Source organism: Engraulis encrasicolus, chromosome 3 (genome assembly GCF_034702125.1).
Source record: "Engraulis encrasicolus isolate BLACKSEA-1 chromosome 3, IST_EnEncr_1.0, whole genome shotgun sequence".
NCBI lineage: Eukaryota > Metazoa > Chordata > Actinopteri > Clupeiformes > Engraulidae > Engraulis > Engraulis encrasicolus.
In genome coordinates this window covers 12530422-12542817 of record NC_085859.1, presented here as the reverse complement: position 1 = coordinate 12542817, position 12396 = coordinate 12530422, and the positions used below count along the sequence as shown (strand labels likewise).

Below are 12396 nucleotides of genomic sequence, written 5' to 3'. Positions count from 1 at the left end.
TTTGCCTAAGGTCTCCGAAGGTCTCGTAACCGAAGGTCTCCTAAAGGGGCGTTCATCTGATCACATGGGTCCGGGAAAAGTCAGAGCCTGAAGTATCGGGGGCTGCCCCCTTGCAAGGGTGAGGCTTAAATGCCATTCCATTGTGTGCAGTGAGCACTGTGTGATGTGTCACAAGGACAATGAGAGTTGGGAGTTTTCGAGGAGGGCTTTCACTTTTACTTCACAAATCCTGCAGTGGGCTGAGAGACAAGAAAAATGCTGCTGTGTCTTCATAAGTCAACTATCTTCATTTCACAGAGCACCACGACCACTTTACAGGCCGCACGGCACCGCTGTTTTTCATGCAAATCAACTTAACACTAATAAAACGGAAGAAATCTGGCTCCACACGGATGTCTTTTTTTAAAGCCATTTCTTATATATTTACAGTGCATCAGACTAACATTTCGACAAAGCGTCTTCATCAGAGTCAAGGACATAAGAAAGACATCCTTGTGGCACCAGATTTCTTGCCTTTTATTCATGTCTGGTCCTACACTGGTTGCCCCTGATTGTCACCAGAAGCTCGAAGTACGTGTTTTTCTTTGTTCAACCTTAATACTGAATTGCGGCTATTTCTTTTCCATGCACCAGCAGCACTAGGAATTCTCTCAATATTTCCTGTCTACCCACCACCACCACCCTGAAGTTTCAAGTGCTATTAATCGTTAAGTGGCTCTTTTTATTTTAGATTTTTTACAAAAAATTGTGTTAAGAGCGTTTCCAATGGGCGGTACGATGCTAACGGGCCGCTATTAATGCACTCAGGCGTCCTGTTTTCTGTGTTAGATATCGGCCATGGAGAAAAGGCTATTAGCGGACAGTCTGTTGGGAAGCCAACATCATTTCACACCAATTTCATCTGATGTGTTTAAAGAACCCGCAGAGACGGCGACAGACAGAGACAGCTGGCTACTTAGCACGCTCATCTGCCGTTTCCTCTTATTGGTTTAGATCCAATTCCGCAAACTTTCTTTTCATTAATTTATTTTAGCTATTTATTTATTTTTGGGACATCAAGTCCACAAATCATAGTCATTCATGCTGATGATTTGGGGATGGTGTGACCAGAATGGCTGACAGATCTGAGGAGTGTCTAGTTAATAGTAATGAAAAAAAGTTTAATATGATACATGTAAGTGTTCCTCAATTTCTTACAGTACTGGGGACATGCGAGGCAATATTTAACTGTTAGCTAAAACTGAAGAATGACATGATGATGATGATGATGACGACAAAATACTGATTTGAAAGAGGTATCATTTTCACAATATAGCACAAAATAAGGCTTACATCCAACAAAAGTACCAAAACAAAATGCCACACTGATAACGATTTTTAAATAATTTTGTATATAAACATCACATTATTAATATACATATATTTTTTAAACCAGCCATTTTCCAGAAGTGCAATTTATGGGAGACACACATGACGTACAAAGTCTGGAAAGTTAACTGCACAAAAAAACACACAAAGAAAAAATTCAAAGTAAACAAACAAACAAATGAGCAAACAAGCCAATATTTCAACAGGTGAAAAAGTTATAAGCCAGATCCAAAAAATAATGTTTCTATAGTCTGACTGCCCTTCATGATATCCAGACAAGATGGAGGAGATCGGCCTTCTCTTTTGTCCGTTGGCCTGGAGAGACACCATGAAAGGAGCTATTGTATGGAGCTATCGACTCTACAGATAGAGCTGTATGGAGCCATTGACTCTTCTAGGGATGCACGATACCACTTTTTTTTAAAAATCGATACGAGAACTAATGTGTGTGCTTGCCGATACAGAGTATCGATACTGATACTTTTACCCTCAACATACAATGAAAATAAATGCACAGCCTTGTCTTTTTTCTACCTGTGATATTTGTTTTAATGTCCATTTGGATCTAGATTTAAATTTTAGCATTTGTATGAGGCGCCGCTTTTTTCCCATGCTGCTTGCAAGTCAATGGAACGTGATAAGATGTTGTGTTCTTCTCAGCATCAGTGCCTGGTATCGGCAAGTGTTTGACGAGTCAAAGTGTGATTATAATGAGCAAGTGTATCGGGGCCGATACCAATTCCAGCATTGGTGCATCCCTAGATTCTACAGAACATTGTGTCTCCATTTACTTTTGATGTCTGTAATCATTTCAGCAACAGCGGAGGAAATGGCTCAATTTTGAAAAGCCATAGATTGCATGATGGGACTTGTGCAGTGCACCAGTGAGGAGTTAAAGCTCACATCATCCCAATGTCCTTCATGCCTTTCTACAAAATCCTCTTAGACTACACACACACAGATGCATACCTCTACAAAAACCCTTTCTAAAGAGGCAGCCTACTCCAGTGGTTCCCAACCTTTTTCTTAAGGGACCCATTTTTTTTACTATTGTAAGCTTTGGTGACCCAACCACGCGAGCGCCCGCACGAGACAGAGTCACAAGATGCCCTCTATTTCCTGGGAAAACTAATTTTAGATATTTTATTCCTCAATTTGTCTTTGGTCAAATATAGAATAAATGTTTAATATAGCACTTACAATGTGCTGCTTCTATGCATTTATTAGTTAAATGCTTTGTCATTTATTCAACATGGGCTATATATATTTCAAATGAAACCCCTTAAAAAAAAAGAGGGCTCCGCAAGCCCCTGTGGATCTTTGGTGACCCATAAGTTGGGTCCCGACCCATAGGCTGGGAACCACTGGCCTACTCTACTGCAGGTTAGCCCTGTACTGTACGTACGTTCATTAACTCTTCATCCGTCCTGTGAGTGTGCAAACAGAGACCCTTGGGGGGGGCAAGGGGTAGACAATCAAGTAGGAGAGTAAACAACATAGCCATGGTGATCCAGTCTCATAATAACCCCACCCAAAAAAACAAACAAAATAAAATAAAACTCAACCAACCAAAACAAAAATCCAAAATGACAAAGAAAACAAATCAACGTTTCTTTTGTTTTTCAAACCAAAGTGAAGAAAACTAACACAGACATGAGCAGGCTCTAGAGAGGAGGCACTTCTTTTTTTGGCACTGACCATGGCACATCAGGGTCGGAGAAGGGGAGTGGTGGGGTGGGGGTCACTGGATGACCTTTGACCTCTGTGAGAGAAGGGGGCGGGGTCAGGAGGAGTTGCCGACGGAGTGGCGTTGGCTGTTGATCCGCTGTCTTTGCGGCTGCTTGTCGTACTTGACGGACACGATGAGGAAGAGGAGCAGAGTCACCCCCTGGATGCCAGCCAGCAGGAAGAAGTAGTAGTTGAGCTTACATTCGTTTATATTGCCTGTGGAGAAAGAGAGAGAGAGAGAGAGAGAGAGAGAGAGAGAGAGAGAGAGAGAGAGAGAGAGAGAGAGAGAGAGAGAGAGAGTCACTGGGTGAAACCAAAACCAGGTGTTTGGTGAAGATGTGAAGGTGGCGATAAAAAAATAGACAGAGCAGGAGGGGTGCAGGAGACAGATAAACAATGGAATGGATGGGCAGAGGAGAGGCAGGGAGAAGAGGAGAGAAGACAAGAGGGCAGAGAGCAACAAAATAGGAGAAATAGAAAAGGACAGCGCAAGGGTGAGACACAGAGAGAGAAAGAGTGCGTCTACCTGAACTTGTCAGACAGCAGACGACAGAAAAGAGTGAGGAGAGGAAACATAGTAGTAGCAAATAGTAGATGGGAAGTAGAGAAGGAGGATATGGACAAGAGAATTCACAAGAAGTTGTGTCGCAAAAGTGCCGAGAAATCTTTACATTAGCGTCTATGTGAGGAAGACGTTTAAAGGGGTATGCCACTATTTTGGGGCTTAATACAGTTAAAATCGTTGGCTGGGGTTTATAAAGGTGGTAAAGTGTCTTATTTTTCATGTAAGCCGTTGCCTTGCTTTAAGACAAGTTAAAAGAGCTACAATGCTACACGGATTCATCGACTTTCACTAGCTTAGCGTCATATTCCCTCTTTTAACTTGTCTTAAAGCAAGACAACTCTTAACATGAAAAATAAGACACTTTACCACCTTTACAAACCCCAGCCAACGGTTTAACTGTATTAAGCCCATAAAAATAGTGGCATACCCCTTTAATAGCAGGTAGCAAGCTGCACCAAACATCTTGTGGTCATCTGTAGCATTGCTCTCTCGCGCGCCACATGAAAAGGCAAATCTGACAAACCATTATTGTGCCCGTAGTTTGAGTCAAGTGTTTTCATTCACATTATCCAAACATAAACAGAAGATACAGGCCCTGCCTTAGCCTAACGGTAGGACACTGGGTTACTACACCGGCCCGATTCTGGCCCGGGTCATTTGCCGATCCTCCACCCATCTCTCTTCCCCACTCACTTCTTGTCGCCTCTGTCCTACCGAAATAAAAGCAAAAATGCCTCTAAAAATATATATTTTTAAATAACAATAAAGTAAAAAATAGATGAACAGAACATAGTGATTTTGTAGGGGTATTTTTAAAAACCAATCAACTCCAATATTCATAGATGTCACTCCTTTCCATGTCCGGACAACTTATCCTTGTGCTCATTTGTTGCCACTTCACACAATTGCATCCAGACAACATTAAAAATAAGACACTCAAGATTTGCAATTCAATGATGATTCGCCACGGTTTCCCCCATGCAAGTGCCTGACACCAGTACGTCGGCTGATATTGATGAAAATGTGAGAAATGCCCAGATGTCCGACTTAGTGAATAGGAAGACAAGAACAGGACAAGATGCAGAGGGTAAGACTAGACCAAAACAAATTAATGAACACAAATGAATGAACACAATGAACACAAAGCTTGCACAAGGTAAAATGAGCTTTTAGTGGTAGAGAGAAGAAAGACAGACAACAGAACTATGGAGCAACACTCCACAAGAAGGAGAAAAATGAAATAAAGGAAATCTGTGAAGGGCAAATCCATTTTGATGAACATCAGCCAAGTACACAATGCACACAGTATATAGAACATAAAGTATACATGAGTCAGTGAGTGAATCAGTGTATAAGACAGTGTACTGTGAACACACTGTATGCCCCAAAGTACAGACTCATTCAAAGTATGTGACACAATGTGTAGGCCTAGTCATCACACAATAAAGGTGACCAATGACACACAATGGCCATGACAGGCTGAGTCTGGCTTTTCTTTTCATTGATGCACACCCACACACAAATCTATACTCATGAACGGCGTGACGTTTTCCATGTGCGTTACGCCCATTTGTGGGGTAAAACAGGCAATGCAAGTCAACTGGTGGTGTTGGGGTTTAATAAACGAAAGATAAGGACCTGTAGACAAGCGTTGTTCACGCGCAACATGCCGAAAACGTGTTGTGTTGCCGGCTGTTCAAATAATATAGCCAAACAGCCGTGGCTGAAGCATAGAAAGTGTTCATTTAGGCTAGCCGATGTAGCATGTAAGTCAATGAGACATTCGGTTTGTTTTCACCCATAAAGGGGCGTAACGCAAATTTAAGCGCAAAGTACCCGGATGGCCGTTCATGAGTATTCCGCAAGGTAGACTTCATTTACGACAGATCGGTTGTGAAACTTCGTCAAGACCTGTGACCTGTGTCAATGGTTCAGGAGTAAAAAAACAAAACAAAATCTTGCCTGAGGAACGCAGAGTGAGCATGAGTTCTCTTTTCCTAAGTTACTATAGACCAAGGTGAGTAGCACCCATTCACACGTTTTCTCCAAAGATGTGCAAAAGCAAAATTTGGTTCTTTGTTTGTTTGTTTATTGACTTGAACTTGCTTCTAGTGCTCAAAAATGGCCTTCAGATATACTGTCTGTCTGTCAGCATGAGGCAAATATGGATGTCAATTTTCCGCTTGGAGCAGGGGTCACACTTCATTATTTGAAACTCTGAGGGTGCTTACCCAAATGTTCAATTCAGTATTTCAAGAAGGACTCTGAAGCACACAGAAGAAGGCACATGCCGAAACGTGTTTGTGCAATAAAATACTGTTGAAACAAGGTGTAGCCTTATAGAGCCAATATGGATGTGTCATGAAGCCATTTTCTAACTAAAATATGTATTGATGTACTGACTGAAATCTGCTTCCTATTTAGTGGCCAGCATAGTTGTTGAACTTATATCATGTCAAGTGTTGACTTCTGTGTGTACATGGCTCTATTCACACATCACGTCAAGTCACAAATTAGTAGTCCCTTGCAGTTGACCTGTGCCAAATTAACGTCCTCTCCTATATGAACACGCGAGTGTGTGTGTGTGTGAGTGAGAGAGAGAGGGAGAGAGAGAGAGAAAGAGAGAGAAAGAGAGAGAGAGAATCCCTGACTGCGCAGACATTGTTTAGTTTAAAAAGGTTTTGGCATAGGCATAGTTTTTGGGCATAATTTAATGGCATAGGCCTACACTACACTCGGTGCATTGATTAGTCATAGCAAACAGTAAAAAATGCACGTGGGGATGTGACATCTGACACGTGACATCTGTTCTGTTGGTTATGGCTACCAGAGTTCCGCATGTGTGCGCCTGTCCTTCCCTCACACCCGACAGTTGCTTACACTTAATTTGAGCACGAAAACAGCAATATCAATCGCTTGCTAATTTTTGCCAATGTGACAACATTAAATTCATTAGGGAAGTGTAGGTTAGGTTATCGCCCCAGCTGTTGGCGAGGTAAGATAAATAGCCAACGCTTAAACGCTCAAACGCTTAAACGCGGCGCTGTAGGTTACTGCGGTGAGGTTTAGGCCCCCTATTGCACTCTCCGTAATTTTTACCAAACGAAAAAAGTATCCACATCCAGAAAACAAGTTTGAAGTTGCAATATTAGACGTTTCAAATCTTGCGATGCGAGAATCGGTATAGGGGCTTGTGGCTACACTCAATTTTGTCAGAGCTTGCACATTAATGGCAATTCATCCGATCATCATTAAAAAAAAAGAAAATTCATTGGGCTATTTATTCTTTTTATGACTCTTCCTACTTCCTGGAGGTGTTCTCACACAATTTAATTAGGCATGTGTTATCCGCTGAATCGGTGCGTGCTGGTGAATATGAGCATATATTGATATGCCGTCAACATCGTCTAAAATATTCCATATGGTAATAATTGTTGCCTACACATTTGTGCTTCTTCACCACTCTGTGCTATGGTTATCTGATATGAACAAGAGAGAGAGAGAGTGAGAGAGAGAAAGAGAGAGAGAGAGTGTGTGTGTATGTGTATGTGTGCGTGTGCGCGCGCCCGTGTGTGTGCACGTGAGTGAATGTGTATTGTGTGTATGCAAGAGAAAATGTGTGTGTGTGTGAGAGAGAGAGAGAAAGAGAGAGAGAATCATATATATACAGTTTAAAAAAAAAAAAAATCCTTCTGGATTATGGGTTCTTGGGTCCTTGATCTCTCATTACAAACCTGAACATGCGCTACCACGTGGTAAAGCGTATAGCGAGCGCTCCCAAGTATAGCAAGCGCTCCCAAGTATAGCGAGCGCTCCCAAGTGCCACCTGGCGGTTGTTTGGGTACACTGCAGCTAGGCCCGGTACGTACCGAGGTGGATGACGTGGCATTACCTCGGTAAAGGGTGTGCATTGTAGGGGGACCGACTGTAAATTAACTTCAGTTCATTTCATTTTTGCTGGTAGAAAAGACCAACTTACCACACACTTTGACCCATTAGAGTGTGTTTGGCTTGTAAGATTAACATCTACTAGCCATTTTGGCTGGTAACGGAAAAAAGTTAATTTAGAGCCCCCTGCATGTGTAAGCATGGCTGTGTATATCCACACACTTGTAAGCTCTGTCCATATGGGGCAATGTTGGAATTATAACTGACAAAAAAACATGTCCAGGTGATCATTGTGTTTCTACATGCACAGCTGCTGGCGTGCAGATAACCTCAGACTGGAGTTATCTCCTTGCCAAAGAATAATCACTCTAGTCTCCAATACCGCTTATCGCTACCCCACTGGAATCATCCTCTCAACATACACACGCACACACACACACACTGACGGACAGACAAGGAGCACATATTGTAGACACATCGAGGCCAGACATGCTCATGCATGTACACATGCACAACTACACACAGTTTACACACAGACACATACACAGACACACAAACAATCACACAAAAGACATGTGTAATTCTTTTCCATCCTCCTTTCACAGGGAAGGAAAATATTTCGCTTTTGTGTGTGTGTGTGTGTGTGTGTGTGCGTGTGTATAAGTGAGTGTGTCCGTACTGTGTGCACCTTGCCACTTTGCCTTATACATAGCGAAAAATAGTGAATATCGTAAGAGCAGGGCCGTTTATCCCTGAATATGCCACTACCACACACAAACAGACACACACAGACACGTGCACGCACACACACACACACACACACACACACACACACATATGCACACACACAAATAACACTTCTCAGAACAGAGGTAGAACGAAGGGAAGAAATGAAAAATGAGGGCAGAAAGGATGAGAATAAAAAGAAGAAAAGGGAGACAAGAAAGCAAAATAGAGGGTAAAACAGCACACAGATTGTAACAAGAAAAGAAAAAGAGTAAAAGAAGGAGATCGGACAGAGGGAGCGAATAGATGGGGAGAGACGGAGAGAGGAAGAGAGAAAGGGAGAGAGGGAGAGAGGGAGAGAGGCAGGGAGCCGGCGAGCATATCTCTGGCACTCAGACGGAATGGAGAACAGGCCTCCAGGGCTGGCAGACTCTCAGGGGGAACGAGTTAATCAGCGTGCCCAGGCAGAGGCCCTCGACACTGGGGCTCACTCTCCCACTACCCTCCCATCCTCTCCCCATCCCCATCCCAATGCTGCCGCTCCACACCCTGGAGGATGAGTCTAGTCTCCGGCGCAACTGATCCAACCAGTGGCCGAGGAAAAGGGAGCTAGCTGTCCGAGAGGCCTTGCTCACTCGCCATGATGTAATACTAACAGGGTTGCCAGATGAGGCTGATGATTTCCAGCCCAAAAAATGCTCAAAACCCGCCTAGGAGCACAAAATCCCGCCCAATTGTATTGATTTCTATGGCAAAAATTGGGCGGGTTTTTCTGATAAATTCCATTTTTTCCCGCACACGGCCATCCTAAGCAGCCCAATTGGGCGGGAACCAGCCCAATCTGGCAACACTGAATACTACTGCAGCTACTGTGTGTAAAACTGACCGTGAAAAAGGATGGAGAAGAAAAATGTTTCTAAAAGCATACTGTAAAGTAGGCACCACTTAATTTTTTGTGAGTTCCAATGTGTAAATTTGATTAATGGAAATTGACGAGACCACGCAAGGACCGTGCATGGTTCAGTCAAGAAAACGCGGTACCACATCAGTGTCTTCATTGTATATGCCCATGAATGGGAGAAGAAGGAGTGTCTGTAGCACCATATGGCATTGTGTGTACACACACTGTAGTGAGGGTGCAAAAGAGTTATACGAGTGCATGCACCAACGTCTTCATGGAAATGTGTGAACAACAAGTGTTTCCCCGAGTGCGTTAAATATTAAATATCTGTGCGTGTGTGCGAGTGTGTGTGCGTGTGTGTGTGTGTCCGTGCGTGTGTGTGTGTGCGTGTGTGTGTGTGTGTGCGCGTGTGCCCCCTGTGCATGTTAACAAATATGCAAGTGCAATATGCAAGAGCTTCTCTAAGTACCTCCATGCGCCAGTACTGTGTATCCGGCAGTGTACGTTTGTGAAAGTGTATGTTTGTGTGCATGTTTCTCTGCTCTCTTGCACGCATACACACGCACGGAAACAGAGGAAGGGTGTATTGGTGTCCCTGTGTGTGACAGTATTGTGCGAGAGAGAGAGGAGGGGATACAAAGCAAGTGCGCATGGGGGAGAAGACTTCTCCATATGTCACATGAAAATGTGCCTGGAGAAACAGAGCAATGTGTGCCTGGTTTAATTGGATGGCAGGGCCCTGCTGCCCGAATCCCTGGTCTGTTGAGAGCCCTCTGAAGGGACCGAGAGAGAGAGAGAGAGAGAGAAAGAGAGAGAGAGAGAGAGAAGGATAGAGAGAGAGGAGGCGCAGAGAAATGGAGAGAGAGATGGAGAGTCAGAGAAAGAAAGAGATAGAGATAGAAAGAGAGAGAGAAAGAGAGAGAGAGAGAGAGAGAGAGAGAGAGAGAGAGAGAAACAGAAAAGCGATAGGGAAAAGAACTGGGAGAGATAAAGGACAAGTGCAGCAGAGGGAGAGCAGGTGTTCCATTTGGGGAAGGCCAATTATATTTCCTCACATTAGCTCATTAAACACGTTATCTGTTTAAATACCGTATGGGCGCCAGGAAGACAAAGAACTCAGAAGGCACTGTGCAAAAAAGGGAAAGAACGAGGGAGTGAGGTAAAACGGGCAAGGAGCGGAGGGGGAAAAAATGATGGTGGTTTTCTGTGAAGAGCAAACGAATAGCAGCGGGAGTTTACATTTGTTAAGTAGATCCAAGACATATGTTAGGTCTTGCAACTTGTATACACAATACACATATACAGTACACCCCATTCCTTCCTTTTGTATTTGGCACTGATACGTTTGGTAACAGTTTCATTTTCTGTCTATTTTCAGGTATATGCATGTGTTTATGAAGATACCTTATAATCAATAGTATTTTCTTACAATGCATGTTGTACTTAACCCTGAAGAGTGCAAGTACATATTGTTACGTGTTGTTGCATACTTTGTAACACTGTATGTAACAGGGAGAGTAAATGTAACCCTTTACATCAGTGATTCTCAAACTATAGGCCGCGGCCCAGTCATTGCAAGCGGGCCATGAGAGGTTTTAGGAAGTTATCTTCAAATTTATTCACATGGTGTTTAGATATTCACATCTTGTTTAGCTATCGTTCGTCTTTCTTGTGTGCATCCAGAAACTTGAGTGTCACTTCCTTATTTTGTGTTTTGATGCGGTAAGATGTACTATTAGGCAGGATTTATGTGTAAACATTGTGTCATTTCAATCGCATGATAATAATCATAATAATAAGTTATTATGTTTCATTGGGCTATATGGTTTGGTGGGCCCCAGATTTTTTTTACATTTTAAAGTGGGCCTTGGTGTTCTGAGGTTTGAGAACAGCTGCTTTATCATTTGCTGTTCAGTTCCATTGCAGAGCAGAGTCTTCACAGACTGTTATGGGTGAATCCCATTACACCCCTTAGCCCTACGCGAACCCCTTTGCCTCCGTTTTGCGCGTCCACGTGTAGGGGTAGTGGCATCCCGATTCACGTTCAGACAGATGGGTAGGGGTAGGGAAACGGGCTTTCCACCCCTCCGCGCGGAGATTTTCCAACCCCAGACTCCGCCACGGAGGGCTACGACAGGTTTCCCTGAATGCATTGCGAATTCATTTAAAAATTGGCGGCAAGCCGCGGCACCCACAACAGCACACAAGTTTCAGTATTTTCGCCGCAATTGACGGTTTTAAAGTGGTAATAATTATTCCATTGCACTAAGTTTAACATTGTCCTAATGTTGTATGGCCCTTTTCTCCGTGAAACGCACATGAAAACAATCGCTATTAACCGTCAACCTAATGTATGGAATTAGTGACAGCTGTGAGTGTCATTCCGTGATTGTTGAAGGGGCATCCCAATTCATAGGGGTTGCATTTCAAGCCCTACACCTTGCGGCTTTGTTTGAAAGCACGAGGGGCAAGAGGAAGGCAAAGGGGTAGGGGTGGAGATTAGTAATGGGAAAGGGCCTAAGTGTCCAAGTGTTGAAGTAGAGTAGAAGTTTAGCCTATAAACTTCAATCAAGCATTGTTAGAAAGATCTGGGATATGACTCCAATCTGTGAGAAGGACATGTGCCTTTTTACTTCTTTTTACGTTTTTAACAACAGTGAGTTAAAAACTAGTAGCTGTTGTGATTCTGCCCTCTGCCTAAAGCCTGACTCAAACTACGCGACTATCGGCCCGATTCTCGGCTGAAAACCCCCCTTACGACAATCGCTGGAACGTTACCCCCCAGGACCATCGCAAGCGATTGTCGGGGAAGATTTCCTCGTCGTGTTCTAAACGTTCTAAACGTTCTAAAATAGAACTTTAGCAGCTCAAAGAGTCGCCGATCGCAAGTAGTAGAAATCAAACACTGTTTGATATTTGCGACTGGAAATAGAACGTCGGGCATTGTCTCGGTGGCTGCGAGCAGCGAGATTGACAGTTGCGATCCTCTTCTAGTGTGCGGTGCACCCCGACGTCAAAATCGGACACACAATCACTAGTTGTGTAGTTTGAACCTGGCTTTAGAGTACAATATTAGCTGCCATACAGAGAATGAGAACAGGTGCTGCCAATAAAGTGTTCCATCTCAACTGTCACTTTCTCTCAACATTCTATTCTCTATTCTAGCACCTGCACTACAATTCTAGAATTCTATTGTACAGCTCTTCTAGGCCAGGGGTTC

General features: G+C 43.4%; 1 protein-coding gene across 3 annotated transcripts in view; it reads right to left on the bottom strand.

The window, feature by feature from the left end:
• Positions 1-741: 741 nt before the first annotated feature.
• Positions 742-12396, bottom strand: part of slc15a4 (solute carrier family 15 member 4) — a 113845-nt gene continuing 102190 nt past the window's right edge. For all 3 annotated transcript variants that reach the window (XM_063194769.1, XM_063194768.1, XM_063194770.1), the window contains one exon: positions 742-3312. In XM_063194769.1, the coding sequence (XP_063050839.1) occupies positions 3152-3312 (161 nt within the window). In that variant the 3' untranslated portion in view covers positions 742-3151. The remainder of the gene's footprint in view (positions 3313-12396) is intronic.